We start from the raw sequence: 17,963 nt of genomic DNA on the forward strand, positions 1-17,963 counted from the left end.
TCCACCTGTATACCCGTGGCATTTTAGAAACTGTCTCTCACTATGTCATTCCTTTACCAAAATGGTGATGATAAATGAAATCTACACTCTCAGAGCTTTCAAATGATATATAGTTTGTCAATATTGGATAAGAATTCACATGCAAAACACTGAAGTAAACGTAGGCATCCCGCTGGCGGGACAGTGACATTTTGCAGGACATAAATGTTTTGAGGCGCACTCTCTTTATAATTGAATCAATTTCTCTCCCTACATAATATATTTTATAAAACATTGTGAAATATGAATTCTAGAGGCTTAGACCTTTCCAACAATATACAGTTTGTTGTGATATAGATAAAATTTATATGAAAAATACTGAAGTAAACTTAGGTGTCCTGTTCACGGGACAGCGCCACTTGTTTTAATATAAAGCACTAGAAGTATTCATCATTCAGTCAGTAACAAGTATACATGTTTAATAGATCAGAAAGTGTTTTATTTATTTCTTAAGAAGTACAAAATTTCATAGATTTTTCCATAATGAACAGAAACTTTAAGGAGTGCTTAAACATTTCCTGGACAGGGCTTTAAGCCCCAGACTAAATGCATGCTTGATCTGCCTTATGAGAAAACTTAACTTATCTTTCACTTACATATAAGTACCAATGCCATACATGTTTTGTCTCAAGATGCACACCAATAATGTTTTTTAAGGTACGTTTGTAAAACCTACTTAAATGTCACTAAGGCCTATAGTCCTAGCTTAATCTAAAGATAAAATGTATACATTTTCCGTTATTTACTGTATGTTTAGTAGCAGTTCAACCATCCGTAATTCAACAGAACACGATTCACTCGTTTTGCGCTGAAGTCATACTCAATTTGCCGTTCACGGTTTGAGAAATACAGGTAACCTAAATAAAAAAATAAAAACAATTTATAAAAAAGGGTCGCATAAATCAATGAATATATATGGAAATGGTACGTTTTTTTGTGTGTGTGTAATGTTAAGCTCACCAGCATTTTCAAAAGCAGCATCCACATGTGACCCAATTCCAGGGAAATTATGCTGAATGCTTTTAGGAAAGTCCAGTTTACCCGTCTTTTCATTGTAGCTATGCAGTGTTTGAATACTGTAGTGTTAGTTCTGATGCAATTGTTTTTTAAATAAACACAGCAATTTTTACAGACAACCATTATATTCTCTTTGGTTTTCTCTTACCTCCAATATTTGCTTTCGACAAAAAATAGAGTTTCATCAGTGGATGCCACATATACGGCCGCATCAATCTTTTTCACAGATGGGATAAACCCAATGTTGGAAATGGGTTTGGGATATCCAGGTAAGATTTTGCCGTCTCTGACACCCCAGTACTGCTGACCTGCATACAGATGATCACACAACCACATTCACTGAAGTCTTGTTATACACACAGCTTTAATGAAGTGTGACTTTTACAGTACCTTTAAAGAGGAAGGCAGTTTTTTTGTCCTTCGCCGTATAAGCAGCATCAACAGAATCGATAGACGGCCACAAAGAGCTTATTTTTTGCTGTGAAAGTCCACTGTAATATCCTTTCTTCCAGTAGTATCTGAGATAGAGAAAGACGAGGTAAATTTAAAGTTAATAAAGGTAATTGATAAATAAAATAAATTAAATATTCATGTGTATAATTTTCACATTTCACTTTTATTCATTTGTGTTCCTGTAGCTCAGCTGTTAAAGCATTGCATTAGCAGGGTTTAATTTATGCAATCTTAAATAAACACCTTGCTATGCACTTGACACTTCAAAACACTTTTATCAAAATTGTTTTATGATGCATTAACATTCTATACATCTATCCAATTTAAAAAGAAGTACAGAAGTATACCCATTTTTAAAGAAGTACAGATCTCCCCAAATGCTGGTTGCTGCATCAAAAACTAAGTCACGCTTGCATGGCTCAGGTGCGTTGCTCAGGCCAGGATCTGGTTTTGGCTCAGGCTTTGGCTTAGGCTTAGGCTTTGGCTCAGGCTTTGGCTTTGGATCAGGCTTTGGCTCAGGCTTTGGTTCAGGCTTTGGGGCAGGTTTATCTGTAGATCCTCGAACGCCTTGTACATAGTACAAAGAGGAAAAATACTGTTGTATTAATTTATGTAGTGCCAAAATTGTGATATAATATGCTATAATATAAAAGCTCAATAATATCACAAAAAGGCATTTACCATACAGAGCCTGGACTCCGAGTCTGTCATCCAGGGGAAGTTTATAGCCATTTGTGTTGACATATTGGTAATTTGGAAACATGAGAGCCGATCGGTCTTTAGAGTGATCTAATCCTAGCGCGTGACCAAATTCATGGGCAGCCACCAAAAGCAGGTTCACACCTAAAGCAAATTTATTGAATATAAAAATTCACCATACTGTCCGAGAAGGAAAACTCTTTATGTTATTTGTGTACTCACCTTGTTGACTTAATGTCCATTTCTCATCCTCATCGAAGTGTGTATCTCCTCCTTGTTCAGGACCAGGAGAGTTGGCGTGAGCCAGAACCTGACCGGGTCCATCAAATGGGTAGAAATCTCCATGATCTAAAAGCAAACATATTATAAGGTAAAAAGTCACATGAGTGTTTTGTATGACACAAATTTACTGATCAAACCCACATCTTGCTTTGAAGAGAATCATGATATCGGCTGTGCCACTTTGGATCTGTTTGAAATCGAGAGGAATGACATCACTATACAGCTTGAAGGCTTTAGCGATAGTGGCGTCTACTTCGCTCCTGCTTAACTGTGGCGTGTATTCAGTTATTCTAAGAGAAACAAAAAATTATTCAGTATTTAAATCCACTTATGACTCTCAATAAGCATTGATTGTAAAAGCTGCACTGGATCAAATTCATTCCAGTATCAAATGCAAAAATAAGTGTTTCCAATACAAATGTCTTCCGTTGTTCTAACAAACTGATAGTCCCACATCAACAATTTTACATGAACAAAGCAAAATTTTGATATATGCACTTTTAAATGCACAACTTTTAGCCATCTTTGCATATTAATTCCAGTTGGAAGAAAGCATTGCGACATCAAAAACAAGGTCTTAAAGGAGCTATACATACCTGTATGTCACAACACTTTGCCTCCACCTGGGGTTCCCATCGAAGTGTCCGTATCTCGCCAAATCAGTGACACCACAGCGTGGTTTTTTCATCACCTCCACAGTGTTTGTGTCCAGCTTGCCTGTGACCTCCAGTCCAAAAAACTCCTGCATGGCTTTCAGATCTTTCTCAAAATTGGGAAGGAACATATTTCTGCCACGGGGTTGAACAGCCTCTTGGTTCTTGTAGAACTGTGCTAAATATTCCTGAGAAAAGAGAAGCATTGATTTTGGATCACTGATTGCAGAACATTATAAAAAAGTTATAAGATGACACAAATATTGACCTCTGCGATGTGCTGGTCATCTGGCGATGCGGCCGTGGGAGCAGCATCACAAAGAGTCAAACACACAGCAAGTGTCAGGGAGAGAACTGTCAGGCGATCCATACTTCAGTGCTCTTCCTCTGCAGGGAAAGAAAGCAACGTGAAGCCACTCTTCTTCTTTCTTTTATATGTTTTTCAGCAGGGCTGGGAAAGTGCTTATCATGTTCAATCTGTGACCTTTCAGGTGGGCGAGACGACGATGAAGGCTTAATTCATAGCTTGAGGTGGTTCAGTCTGTGTCTTAACATGTCTGACAGATGTTTGTGATCCTATAGATGATATATTCCTTTGGAGAATGTCATGAGATGCAATTATTTCTATTCACAAAAGCATTGCCTGTAAAGTCATTGGTTTGTCTACATTGTGTGATATTAATCTACACTCTGTAACTCATAATGACAGAGTGAAAACAGAATTTTAGAAATGTCTGTAAATTTATTAAAAATATAAAAATGACATTACTATGGACATTACTATTGTGCTTTAGTAATTACTATTATTACTATACTATCATCCTATATAGCATTGCTATTAGCATTACTATTAGCTTTGTTGTTATTATTATTATTATTATACATACTTTTATTACTTAAATACCTATTATTATTTGTTTATAATTTTTGCTTATTATCATTGCTTTATAAAATTATAATTATCATAATTGCTGTCTTTTTCTTGTTTTCTGTTTTGTGTTTTTTGTTTTGTGTTGTGTTTAGTCATGTGTTGTATGTTTTGCACTTTTAATGCAAAAACATAGAAATATCACATTGGCATAAGTATTCAGACCCGTTGCAACAGCTCTGGTGCCTCATATTTTTCTTGCTTTTATTATTGCTGAGATGAAATCATAATTTTTAATTATAATCTAATGACTTTATTCTCCTGAAAAGATTTATTTTTAGTGCCAAGACACTAAATACTGACTTTTCTGAAAATGTATTTTTACATTTATGTTTTATGTACATATTTCTTATATTTTCAGTTCGTATCTTAACAAACACAAATAGTCACGAATGACTTTAGCTCTCGAAAATTGCCTTAGAGACAATTTTTGTTTAATATGTACATAATATGAAACATGTTAATCAGCCAAAATCACATCAAGATGAAAACATTGCCAACCATTTAAAACTTAAAATGAAAATAAGCTGAGGGCAGAAAGGGTTGAATAAGATTGCTTTAATTCAAATAAAGCAAAAATTTGATAGGGTTGTCCATATAAACAGAACATTTATTTGGAATGCTTGAACACTGGATCATGAAGGTAAAATGTATACACTTTTAGTTACAGTACATGTTTAGTAGCAATTCAACCATCTATAATTCAATAGAACACGTTTCACTTGTTTCGAACTGAAATCATATTCAGTTTGCCGTGCACCGTCTGAGAAATATAGGTAACCTAAAAAAAAGAGTATAAAATGTATTAAAAGCAATCATATTTAATATTTTACATATACAGCGGGGGATTTGACACATCAGCATTTTTATCAGTAAGGGGATTACTAAGTGGGCTATTCACACAAAATTTCCACCAGATATAGCCAAGCCAAATGTGGAATTCATACAAAGAAATTAGAACATTTAAGTATACAAGTTGAGTCATAATAAATAAAGTAAAATGACACAGGGAATAAGCATGGAACACACTTTATTTAATAATTTGGTGAAAAGCTTTTGTTGGTGATTACAGCTTCTAGACACCTCTTGTATGAAGAGACCAGTCGTCTGCATTGCTCAGGAGTGACTCTGGCCCATTCTTCCACACAAATGGTCTTTAAATCTTGAAGGTTCCTTGGGCCTCTTTTATGAATTTTGCGCTTCAGTTCTCGCCATAGATTTTCTATGGGATTTAGGTCAGGTGATTGACTGACCACTTTATTGTTTCCTTGGCCTTGTGTTTGGGATCATTGCCTTGCTGAAATGTCCATCCTCTTTTCATCTATGCTATTTTGCACCTTGTTCTCTTCATGTTTTCAATACTTATTCCCTGTGTCATTTCACTTTATTTATTATGACTCAACTTGTATACTTAAATGTTCTAATTAGAAATCCCCTTACTGATAAAAATGCCGATGTGTCAAATACTTTTTTCCCCCGCTGTATGGTAAAGGTTTTGTGTAATGTTAAGCTCACCATCATTTTCAAAAGCAGCATCTACATGTGATCCAATTCCAGGGATGTTATGCCGAATGTTTTTAGGAAAGTCTTGGTCCATTTTACCTGTCCTTTCATTGAAGCTAATTAAAGTGTTTAAGTTAGTACTGATTTTATTTGAACAACAATGATTATGATTATACAACAGAATGAAAACTTCAGACAATGTGATAAAACTTACCTCCAGTATTTGCTTTTAACAAAAAATAGAGTTTTGCCGGTGGACTCCACATGCACGGCTGCATTAATCTTTTTCACAGAAGAGGAAAACCCAAAGTTGGAAATGGGTTTAGGATAACCAGGCAAAGTTGTGCTGCCTCTGACGACCCAGTACTGCTGATCTGTTAACCACACAACCACATTAACTGAAGTTTTGTAATACATACAGCATAGATATTTTAATGAACTATGACTTCACCTTTGAAGAGGAAGGTGATGTCTCGGTTCTTGAATTCATAAGCAGCATCAACAGAATCGATAGACGGCCACAAAGAGTTTATTTTATCCAGTGAAAGTGCACTGTATACTTTCTTCCAGTAGTATCTAGTAAAATATAAAGTTGATTTGGATGAATAATTTACACTTTATAATTACAGAAATTATATATTTATGTGTAATTTCTATATTTCACCTTTATTCACACACACAATGCATTGTTAGTGCAAATGTCATTGGTTTGATCCACATACTGATCAAATGTAAATACAGACATTTTAAAAGTAAAATGCATACCCATTTTTAAAGAAATACAATTCTCCTCGAATTCTGGTTGCTGCATCAAAAACTAAGTCACGCTTGCATGCTTCTGGTGGGTTGCTTGGTCCAGGATCTGGTTTTGGTTCAGGCTTTGGGGCAGGTTTATATGATGATCGAACCCCTTAAACATATACAAAAGAGAAAAAATGTTATCTGTCACAAAATATGGTGATACTGTATATTTCACCTAAAATATAAATATAAAACATGATATAAAATACTAAAAGCTCAACTGCATTTCATAAAAAGGCATTTACTGTACCATACAGGGCCTGGATCCCGATTCGGTCATCCCAAGGAAGACTATAACCATTCGTGTCGATATATTGGTAATTTGGATACATGAGAGCCGATCGGTCTTTAGAGTGATCTAGTCCCAGCGCGTGACCAAATTCATGGGCAGCCACCAAAAGCAGATTGATACCTAAAACAAATCTCATTATATAAGCATAAAAACAATCATTATACAAGGAAAGCTGAAAGCCCCTCTGTGTCGTGTGCATTCACCTTGTGCATTTAGTGCCCATTTTTCATCCTCATCAAAATGTGTATCTCCTCCTTGTCCAGGACCAGGAGAGTTGGCATGAGCCAGAACCTTGCTCGGTCCATCAAATGGGTAGAAATCTCCATGAACTAGAAGAAAATGCACAGTTAGTTTAAATCAGTTAATGTTCATGTCACACAAGTGTTTTTATATTAATTTACTGATGCATCAAACCCACATCCAGCTTTGAAGAGAATCATGATATCGGCTGTGCCGCTGTCGATCTGTTTAAAATCAAGAGGAATGACATCACTGTACAGCTTGAAGGCTTTAGCGATAGTGACGTCTACTTCACTCCTGCTCAACTGTGATGTGTATTCTGTTATTCTAGAAAAAAAGAGAAAAATTATTTTTTTAATCCACCGACTAAATAAACCAGTCTCTCACAAAAATATGTTTTTAAAAATTTGATCACTATCCGTGTCCATGTCACAGAATTCTGATTTTTTTCCGTGCAGGGAGCACTGATGTCTTTTCCATTCACTTCCACGGATTTCTCGTTTCATTTTATGTATTGTTTTCTAATTGTTTTTTCCTATTTTCTTACCATTTTCGATTGAGGTTAGAATCACTTAGACATCCCAAACCCCAACTCTAACCCCAACCCCAAGCGACAATGATTTGAAAATAGGAAAAAACTATGAGAAAATAATACATAAAATTACACGAGAAAAACGGGGGAGTAAAGCCCGATTTATTGTCGTGCGTAGGTTCTACGCCGTAGCTACGGCCTGTGAAAAGCTCTGCGTAGCCTGACGTGCACCTCGCAAAATTTTCAATACCGCGTCAGTTCTACGCGGACCGCAAACGCTGTGATTGGTCCACCAGAACCCCTCCCGTCAGGTAAAAAACTGCGTCATAGGTATTTCCGTTTGCGACGATGTAAACAAAGATGGACCAAGTTGAGGAGTCAAAAGTCGCTGTTTATTTACTTCCATCAATGCTGGTCTTCTCAAATCATACACAACAGGTTGCTGTTTCTTCTTCGTTTGTGGGTTAACTTGCCCAGCTTCTTCTTCTTTGATGGCCGCGCTGCTACTGTGATTACACGCGTGGATACTGCCTACAAGCGTTCTGCGCGCATGTTTGCACGTCGACGCGGACAACGGTGCAAAAGTATAAATGAAAACCGACGCGGAACCTACGCCATCGCGGCTACGCCGTAGGACCTACGCACAACTATAACGAGCCCTTATAGGTATAGCGAAAGATTTTCGTTTTCCGGGTGGATCACCACTGTTATTGGTCATCCCAGATGTCAATCATTCTGATTATATGTTGACGTATAACCGTCGTACGTGCTCGCCTCTACGTTCGCTTTCTGCACATGCGCACTTTCACGTGTATGTGTGTTGTGCTACGGTTTCAACCATTCATTGAAGGTTGCGTTCTCACTGTGTTTTTTTTCAAAATGTCTGAGGGTCGCAAGAGAAAAAGTGTCTACGAATTGTATGACAAGAAGAGAAAGGACTATAAATAAAGAAACAAGACCAGAATGTTTATGTGAGACTATTTCACACGCTGGCGTGAGCTAAAAGGTTGGGCTTCCCACGCGAAGTTTCTACTGGAAAGGTACATTTTGTCATGCTATTTGGAGAAATCCGTTTAAAATCACTGCTAGTAAAAGTTGATGTAAGCTATGATTTGCGATGCTAGCCCTGGCACAAGTCACGAACCGCACAGACACGGTAAACATGCCGACAGAAACTTGTAAACAGAGCGAAGAGAAGAACTGAGCTCCTGCATGCTGTCTCTCTGTCTCGTGCACGCGTTTAACAGGCGTTCCCTCTAGGGAGCATTTTTTTAAAAATATCGAGGGGCGGTTCTTTTAAATAATTCGGGAAAATCTTCCGCTATACCTTTAACACGGAAAAGACATCAGTGCTCCCGTCACGAAAAAAGCTGAATTTAGTGACATGGACACTGATAAAGTAATCAAATTTTCCGACTAAAACACGAATTTCCATGAAATCATGTTGAATATATTTGTTATAGCATTAGAGTTAAAATATGTAAGTTTTGCATGTTAAATAGTACATTGGTTTTAATATATCTTCCACTATTTGGATAAACACATAGGGGCAGTTTTTTGGACAGGGCTTATCTTAGTCCCAGACTAAATGCATGACATATTTTAACATATATCAATACCATTGTTTAGTCTCAGGATGGACATCAGTTTAACTACTTAGATGTCCTAAAATAAGGCCTGGATTAATTTAAACCCTGCTGGGAAACCGTCCCATACTTGGACCCAATCCAATGTAAAAAAAACATTTTAACATCAAGAACGTGATCTTAAAGGAGCTATACTGTACATACCTGTATGTTACAACACTTTGCTTCCACTTGGGCTTCCCATCGAAGTGTCCGTATCTTGCCAAATCAGTGACACCGCAGCGTGGTTGTTTCATCACCTCCAGAGTGTTTGTGTCCAGCTTGCCTGTGACCTCCAGTCCGAAAAACTCCTGCATGGCTTTCAGATTTTTCTCAAAATCTGTGTGGAACATATTTCTGCCACGCGACTCAGTCTTGGCCTGGTCCCCATAGTATTGTGCCAAGTATTCCTGAAGAAAGAGAAGTAGCATTTACTACATGCTTATGGCTCACAAAACATTATACAAATTTTAAGATACTGTATGTAGGACACCTCAGCTACTTGACGGTCATCTGATGGTGTCAACGTAGGAGCAGCATCACAAAGAACCAAACACAGCAAAAGTGTTAGAAAGAGAACTGTTTGCTGCTTCATACTTGCAGGGAAAGAAAGCAATTTGAATCACACCTTCATCTTCTGTCTTTTATGTGTCTGGTTGGGTGCTTATCATTTCCAATCAGTGACCATTCAGGTGGGGGAGATACAGTAGGGGCTAAATTCAGAGCTGGAGGGGGTTCAGCACGTGCCTCAACAACATGTCAGACAGAAGTTTTGTTGCCAGTTACGTCAATCTGAATGCAGCTTAGTGAAGGATTTCAGAGAGTTGGATTTCTTTCACCCATAAGCTTTATTAGTGAAACTAGGAAATAACGCAAATGCAACTTGGAAAGCTTTTGGGAAAATGTGGAAAGGCCAATTATGTTCTCCTACAGTGCACACACACAGGCAACACATACTGTAGACGAATATAAACATAAAAATAGTTACACAACACAGAACAGCCTGATCTCACAAATTTCCGTGGTATATTCACGAAATATTTTGCTCATTTATCCGTGTCATTGTCGGATCTCCGACTTTCTTTTCCGTGTCAGTTTCATGTATTGGTTACGATTGTTTCTCCTATTTTCTTACCATTGTCGCTTGGGTTTGGGGTTAGAACGACTTTATGTTACATAAAATGACATCCTAAACCAAACCAAAACTAGGCGGCAACAGCACAAATGTTAAATACAAACACATAACTAAAATGACAAACCTAATGACAAAAATACAAGTACTTTTGAACTGTATTTTTACTTTCCTGACAAATTTATTTAACGTTTCGGGTCCTTTTGGCTATTTTTTCCCCGTAATAAACAAAACACATCCCTGCGCCAAATCGGACATCACCATGTTTTTATATTTGATCTGCTAATCTTCATCATAAAAAATTAGAAAATAAAATCATCTCATTCTTACATGAATTTGATTGACAGCTCACCTCACAGCAGCAAAGTTACTGTAACAGTTACATAATCTAAAAAAATTTCTGCAAAGCACATGTACCAATGCAATAGACATCATGTCTTAATCCTTATAAATTAGGGTGAAAATACACATGATCCCTGACCCTGAGGGAGTCAGCACAGATAACAAAGACTTTGCTTTATGCTTTTAACAAACCTAAGGTGTTGTCAAGACATGCACTCATGCATTTCCAAGAAGCCCAGAAAAACACATTTCACACTGGCAGTAAGTGACATTAAAAGTAAACTAATGATAACAAATAGAAAATTATTGTAAATTATTAACAATATTTTAATACCAATTTTTTCATACCAAAATGAAAATTATTATTATTTGAAAATACAAACATTTTTAATTTATAATGCTACAACATTTATATAAGCAGTTCAATATAGGCTTAAAAAGATGCAAAAATCATTCATAGCTTTTAATGAGTTTTTAACACACATACATACTTTAAAATGCTTGTAAGCTCTTTAAAAATACTTTAGTTTTAAGACTTTACATTTCATTCATTTTGTTGGAAAACTAGCTTGTCAGGGAAGGAATAAACTGTTTTGAAGCCATCTTCCATTTCTAAACTTATACATTTTTGCCCCACTGTACAGATATGTATTAACCTCATAAAATAAATAAAAGAATCAGTTCATGTAAAGAATCACTAAACTTTATAAATTTTACCTTTCTTTAGGTTATTGCAGATCAGAAATTATAAGTATAGGCTACATATACCTCTAAAATGATGGGCTGCTGTAACAACTCCAGTGATCCATAATCCACTCATCGATGGTGTTCATCCTGCTCTTTCTTTCCTCAATGCTATAAAAAGGAAGGGAGTCTTACAATTCTGATGGACTTTTTGAGAAAAACTCAATAACATCCTAAAAGCTTTAAAAAAGCAACCTCCGAGCAATGCATTATTTCTTATTTACGATGCAACCACCTACAGTAATATTTTTCTAGAGAGATTTTGGATAGCCCCTCTTAACTTTGTAGCCGGAAAATCCCAGGCAAGTTTACCTGCAAGCAAATCCAGGCCACACTAAGACATTTCCCTAGGCATAGATACAAAGATTGTGGGTTGTAAAGAGTGGAATGGTTAGTATTCACAGATTCTTGGAATAGATATCTTTGAAAAGAATGACTTTATTTTGAACGGGACTCTCATAAGCTGCATCTATGTTATCTGGGATGATGGGCCAGATGTTTTTGATGTGTTGTTGTTTCACTTAGCTTTGGGAACCATGCCAGATGTAACTGCAATAATAAAGTAATAAAATCTTTCAGCAGGACTGGTTAAAAGCAACCTAGTTCATTTATAATAATTGATATTAAACCTATATTTAGTTCACATCAGAAAATACAGATACATTTGGTGTTATACTCTTGTTGACAACATGGCTAAATAATTTGAACAAAGACACAATGACTAGTCATACGGTTGGCACAGACATGTTCACTGATGTAAAAAGTTTGTACAAATTGTCTTGAGAAATGCACTTACTATTTTGCACATTTGGTGCAAGCTGAATAAAAAAATATTCTACTAATGTATGGTTTGTTAGGATTATAGGACAATATTTGGCCAAGATACAATAATTTGATAATCTGGAATCTGAGGGTGAAAAAAATCTAAATATAGAGAAAATCGCCTTTAAAGTTGTCCAAATGAAGTCCTTAGCAACACATCACTAATGATAAATACAGTTTTGTTTTGTTATGTATTCATGGGAAAATTTCTAAATATCTTCATGCATGATCTTTAATTAATACCCTAATTATTTTTGCCATTATTTTTATTACCCATAAAATATATTTTTCACTATTGCTACAAATACCCGTGCTACTTATGACTGGTTTTGTGGTCCAGGGTCACAAATGTTAACACACTGTCACTTTTTTATACCACTATCAATATAGTTGTCTGGTTGTTTTACTAATTTGTGTACTAATATAGTCCATGCTTCATTTTGTTATAATACCATATATCCAGTAGCATAGCGTCTGGGCATGCAGGGTATGCACGTGCAAATGGGCCCGGGCCAATAGGGGGCCCGGCCCTGGGCCCGCCCCAGCTTTTAATAAAACATTTTTTTTTCAATTTAATTTTTTTTTGTGGCCGCAATAAATATATTTTTGTACGCATATCATGTGTAGTGATTTCTTATTTCTCCATAATGTGTAATTTCTTTGTCATTTCTTGTTTGCGTTTATTATTTTTTTTTTGTACTACTGCGCCATCATTTTTTTACATGACGCATCGCCGCGCCAAAAAAAAGAAAACACAGTGTGAGAGGTTACTGTAGCGGCTATCTACATGAACATTAAGGATGGACAAATATGAACATAAAAGTGGGGCCTTTAAGAGAAAAGAGAAGGCGGAGAAGTTAGTCATGAGTCAAAAACTACCCAAAACATTTTGTTTTTCTGTATTTAAATCTACCATTTAAAGTAAAAAAGTAAAGTAAAAATATTTGACTACCTTATTAAAAGTATATGTTGTTAACAGACCTGCGCGCCACAGTTAACAGTGCCAACAGGCAAGGTTGGGGGGGCTTTGGCTTAAGGGGGCCCATAATTTTTTTTTTGCATATGGGGCCGGGACTGATTTGCTACGCCACTGCATATATCCTATACATTTTACAACAGTCTTACATCTCATCTTTGTTTTTTTGAGAAGCTGCTAAAAAAATGTGAAATGCACTATATACAACTTTGAATTTACCTAAATCATAGGGTAAAATAAAACTGATTTCAGTAAATAAAACTGGCACCAACTTTTTTCTAGTCGTCATCTGAATTGCCTCATTCTGATATTTAATTTAATTGTCACCTTATTTTAACCCCAGCAGTTAGTACAAGTCTTACATAACCTACAGTATATGCAAATGCCTACGCAATAGCTATTTGTTTAAATCCTGGCATAAAGGAAGGGGAGAATACAAGCATTCCCTGAGGCAGTTTAGGAAAGGAATGCAACACTCCCTATACAGTATGTTAAGTGGTCTGTATGTCACAACAAACATAACAAAAGCTTTGCTTTTGGTTATACAAAGCTAAGGTGCTGCCAAGACATGTCGTCTGCAGTCTTCATTCATTTTCAGACAAAAAACATTTAACAGTAATATTAATACTTTTATTAATGTTAATATTTTCACATCAAAATATATGTTTGATCCCAAAATGAAAAAATTCTCATGTCTTAAGTTATTAAAAAAATCAAGTTTATTTAAAAAGCAACACAATTGCATTTTATAATGTTACATGTAACATTTACAGTAGGCAGTTCAATGGCAAGTTAAATACAGTAGATGCAAAGAAATGTATACATTTATGCTACAGTTTTTAAAATAGTTTAGTTTGACATCTTTCACATTTCATTCATTTTGGAGAATTAGCCCTACAGGGCAGCAAGGACGTGCTTTGAAGCACCTGGTACAGCCGCCTTCTGTAGAACTCAAACACATTTGTCCCGCTGTAAAGATATATGTAACCTGATAAAAGAAAGAAAGAAATAGTCCATTTAATGAAATCTTTAAGGTTTTGATGTTTTGATATATCTTTATATGAGATTATTATAATATGATGCACATACCTCTGTCATAATGGGCTGCTGTGACAACTCCAATCATCCCTGGAAATCCAGCATCCACTCTTTTGGGATACCATGAGTCCATCTTGCCCGTTCTCTCATCAAAACTATAAAAATAAAGATGATTTGAATTTTTCAGAGCAAAAAGAGAACTCAATAACATCCTTTAAAAGCTATAATATAGTAACTTCTTGCACTCGACTCACCTATAGTAATAGTTGTCAGCGAAGAGCAATGCTCTTTGAGACTCTTGGTCATAGACAGCAGCAGTGATTTTTCTCACAGATCGTGGCAGACCCAGTGCGGTGAGGGATTTGGGATATCCCTTCTCAACGTTAAAGCCAGAAAGTGCCCAGAAATATTGACCTGCAATCAAATACAGGCACATTTTTCTTTATCCAGGCATAGATACAAAGATTATGGGTTGCAGATGAAATGATTCTTTAAATAAATACCTTTGAAAATAAAGACTTTATTATTTGGACTCTCATAAGCTGCATCTATGTTATTTAGGATGTTTGGCAGGAAGCTTTTGATGAGATGTTGCTCCACACCTCTGTATTGGGAACTACGCCACACGTAACTGCACAAAGAGATCATGAAAGGTCATAAAACACTCCATAATCAATATTTTAATAAGTTAGTCTCCATACATTCGTGAATAGTTACCGGTCCTTGAAGTACAATGTTTCTCCACGCATAGTTGTAACTGCATCCAGGATCAATTTAGGATCACAGGCGTCAGGAGCCGTCGGCGGTTGGGGATCAGGAATAATGCGGGTTCCATCAGTGTTTGGACCTGAAGTAATATTTCATAATATTAATTTCTTAAGGAATTAAAACCTTAAAGGTTCTTTATACTCATCGTATGCTTACCATAAATAGACTGAATTCCTTTGATGTCATCGGATGAAAGAGAGAAGCTATTTATATCCCTAAAGCTGTACGTGGGGTACATGAGAGCGCCGCCAACATTTGAATGAGAAAGACCCAGGGAGTGACCAAACTCATGGGCGGCCACCAGGAAGAGGACAAACCCTGCAGGAACATCAGAAAAGTTTGAAAAGATAGTTATTTATCAACACGATCTCATGGAAAGTCGTGTTATAGTCACGAAAAATGTGATTTATTTATTTGTGTCCATTGCATGAAATTTAGCTTTATTTCGTGCCCTGAACACAAACCTCTTTTTCGTGTCACTTGCACGAATTTTTATGAATAGTGTTTTCGTGACCGTGGCACGACTTTCTTTTTCGTTTCATTATACACTGCAAAAAAATGATTTTCAAGAAGAAAAAAAACTTAGTATTTTTGTCTTGTTTTCAGTAAAAATATCAAAAAATTATTAGATTAAGATGCCTTTTCTTGATGAGCAAAACGACCCAAGAAAAGAAGTCTAGTTTTTAGACCAAAAATATAAAATTTTAGTGATTTTGTGCATAAAACAAGCAAAAAAATCTGCCAATGGGGTAAGCAAAAAAATCTTGAACACTAAATTCTTAAACACTAAATTCAAGAAAAATTCAAGAAAAATTTGCTTATCCCATTGGCAGATTTTTTTTTTGCTTGTTTTATGCACAAAATCACTTAAATTTGATATTTTTGGTTTAAAAAGTAGACTTATTTTCTTGGGTCGTTTTGCTCATGCAGAAAAAGCATCTTAATGTAAGAATTGTTAAATTTTATTTTTGAAAATCATTTTTTGCAGTGTATGTATTATTTTCTCACCCCCCCCCCCCCCATTTTTAAATCATTGTCGCTTTGCAGTTAGAGTTGGGGTTTGGGTTAGGATGTCTAAAAATGTAACAGAAAGTGATTCTAACCCCAACCCCAAGCGACAATGGTAAGTAAATAGGAAAACACAATGAGAAAACAATACATAAAATGATGCGAAAAAGAAACTTGTGCCACGGACACGAAAAACAATTTAAAGAAATTGTGTGCCAGTGACACGAAAAAGACATTCGTGTTCAAGGGACACAAAAAAGCTGAATTTCGGACATGAAAAACTTTATAAAAACCTTAAATAGACATGAAATCAGTCTGTTATTTATGGTCACACTGCAAAAAAAATTGTCAAGAAAAAAATGTCTTAGTAAAGTGTCTGACTTTGTTTTCAGTAAAAATATCTAAAAATTCTTAAATTAAGATGTTTTTTCTTGATGAGCAAACCGACCCAAGAAAATAAGTAGTTTTTATACCAAAAATATCAAATATAAGTGATTTTGTGAATAAAACAAGCAAAAAAAATCTGCCAATAGGGTAAGCAAATTTTTCTTGAATTTTGTGTTTAAGAAAATTTTTCAAGATTTTTTTTGCTTACTGTACCCCACTGGCAGATTTTTTTTTTTTTTTTTTTTTTTGCTTGTTTTATTCACATAATCACTTAAATTTGATATTTTTGGTCTAAAAACTAGACTTATTTTCTTGGGTCGTTTTATTCATCAAGAAAAAGCATCTTAATTTAAAAAATTAGACATTTTTACAGAAAACAAGACAAAAATACTAAGATTTTTTTCTTGAAAATAATTTTTTGCGTGCATAACCTGAGTTTGCGGTCTACTCATAGGCTGGATATCTTTAGCAAAAATTACCCCTTGATGAACTGAAAGTGAACGTTTCGGCTTCATCGAAATGTGCGTCTCCGCCAATTCCAGCACCAGGAGCAAAAGCATGAGCAAGAGTCCCTCCCGATCCATCAAATGGGTAAAAATCACCATGATCTAGAGAAAAAATTGGCTTTTACTGTTAGTGATTAACAGGCAGACAGACAGACAGACAGACAGATAGATAGATAGACTCACTATCTGATCCAAAGGAGATCATGATGTCAGCTACACCGTTGTTGATACGTGTAAATTTCAGAGGAGTGACTTTGGCCCAGACCTGCAGTGCTCTCTCGATGCTTTTATCCACCTCAGCTACCGACATATCAGGGGTGTAATTTACAATCCTGAGAAAAAGAAGAATTTAGTTTTTTATCTGCTCTGTGTTTTATTCCCATTAGTGATACAAAGAGACTTAGGACTAAACTCACTTGTATGTAAGCTTGTTGGTTTTCCATTTGGCACCCTCTCCAAATGTGGAGTATGCAGCAACGTCTGGAACTCCACAGCGAGGTTTCGTCATCACCTTTAGCGTCTCCTGGTCCACCTTTCCAGTCACCTTAAGGCCAAAAAACGCCTGCATCTCTTTCACCTTTTCCTTCATTTGACTAAATCCATGGCGAAATACACCAGGAGTTTCTTCCGTTAGATTGTAGAACCTCTTCAGGTACTTCTAAACAATTAAAGCAGAAATTATTAGAGGATTTATTGATTGTTATTAAGTAAAATACATAACAAATATTATAAAAAAGTTAAAAGAGACTAAGCATACTGTACCTCCACAACATCATCATCTGTGGCAGCAGGTTGTGTGGCAGCGGGTTGTGATATCGGTCCTGCATGAACCGCAAGGACCAAACATGTAAGAAAACACAGCTGATAAGAAAACCTCATGTTGTGAGATGCTTCTTAATAGCTCTTCTGCTTGACACGATTGCAGATGGATGTTTATATACACTTAAGGCTGTGACGTATTGAGCAACATTTGAAATCACCAGGCACAAGTTTCTATGAGTAATCTTTAACCTGACATGTCAATAATTCAAGATTCTTCCCGGACACAACCTCTTCCTTTCTGATATAAATTTTTCCTCTTCCTCATACGTTTATATTCAAATTCAGTGTTTCTAAAAAAATTTAAATATATATATATAACTGCTGATGTTAAGTATATATATACTGTATGGGATA

General features: G+C 35.9%; 2 protein-coding genes across 2 annotated transcripts; both read right to left on the reverse strand.

The window, feature by feature from the left end:
- Window positions 1-558: 558 nt before the first annotated feature.
- Window positions 559-9,586, reverse strand: LOC135743266 (stromelysin-1-like). Its single transcript, XM_065260887.2, has 18 exons — window positions 9,230-9,586; window positions 7,086-7,234; window positions 6,871-6,996; window positions 6,626-6,787; window positions 6,340-6,484; window positions 6,026-6,150; window positions 5,789-5,948; window positions 5,589-5,690; window positions 3,412-3,454; window positions 3,087-3,331; window positions 2,632-2,780; window positions 2,431-2,556; window positions 2,191-2,352; window positions 1,857-2,076; window positions 1,447-1,574; window positions 1,205-1,364; window positions 1,000-1,097; window positions 559-896 (listed from the first exon to the last, which is right to left on the reverse strand). The coding sequence occupies exons 1-18, from the start codon at window positions 9,493-9,495 to the stop codon at window positions 793-795; spliced, it is 2,670 nt and encodes an 889-aa protein (XP_065116959.2). The 5' UTR covers window positions 9,496-9,586; the 3' UTR covers window positions 559-792.
- Window positions 9,587-13,776: 4,190 nt separating this feature from the next.
- On the reverse strand, window positions 13,777-17,701 carry LOC135743274 (collagenase 3-like). Its single transcript, XM_065260900.2, has 10 exons — window positions 17,550-17,701; window positions 17,204-17,445; window positions 16,971-17,119; window positions 16,761-16,889; window positions 15,043-15,204; window positions 14,836-14,965; window positions 14,622-14,749; window positions 14,373-14,532; window positions 14,170-14,273; window positions 13,777-14,068 (listed from the first exon to the last, which is right to left on the reverse strand). Exons 1-10 carry the CDS (start codon window positions 17,664-17,666, stop codon window positions 13,956-13,958), a joined length of 1,434 nt encoding a protein of 477 aa, XP_065116972.1. The 5' UTR covers window positions 17,667-17,701; the 3' UTR covers window positions 13,777-13,955.
- Between the last annotated feature and the right edge of the window lie 262 nt (window positions 17,702-17,963).

This window comes from Paramisgurnus dabryanus, chromosome 10 (assembly GCF_030506205.2).
Source record: "Paramisgurnus dabryanus chromosome 10, PD_genome_1.1, whole genome shotgun sequence".
NCBI classification, from domain to species: Eukaryota; Metazoa; Chordata; class Actinopteri; order Cypriniformes; family Cobitidae; genus Paramisgurnus; species Paramisgurnus dabryanus.

What these genes read in the sequence shown, in the direction of transcription:
- LOC135743266 (XM_065260887.2), bottom strand. Translation starts at nt 9,495, where the DNA reads ATGCTACTTCTCTTTCTTCAGGAATACTTGGCACAATACTATGGGGAC. An exon ending in TTGTATTTCTTTAAAAATGG is followed by an intron (nt 6,151 to 6,339) that starts GTATGCATTTTA and finishes ATATTTTACTAG; the next exon opens with ATACTACTGGAAGAAAGTAT. An exon ending in GATGCTGCTTTTGAAAATGA is followed by an intron (nt 3,455 to 5,588) that starts TGGTGAGCTTAA and finishes TCTTTGTGATGC; the next exon opens with TGCTCCCACGGCCGCATCGC.
- LOC135743274 (XM_065260900.2), bottom strand. Translation starts at nt 17,666, where the DNA reads ATGAGGTTTTCTTATCAGCTGTGTTTTCTTACATGTTTGGTCCTTGCG. An exon ending in CAGATGATGATGTTGTGGAG is followed by an intron (nt 17,446 to 17,549) that starts GTACAGTATGCT and finishes TTAATTGTTTAG; the next exon opens with AAGTACCTGAAGAGGTTCTA. An exon ending in ACATTGTACTTCAAGGACCG is followed by an intron (nt 14,750 to 14,835) that starts GTAACTATTCAC and finishes CTCTTTGTGCAG; the next exon opens with TTACGTGTGGCGTAGTTCCC.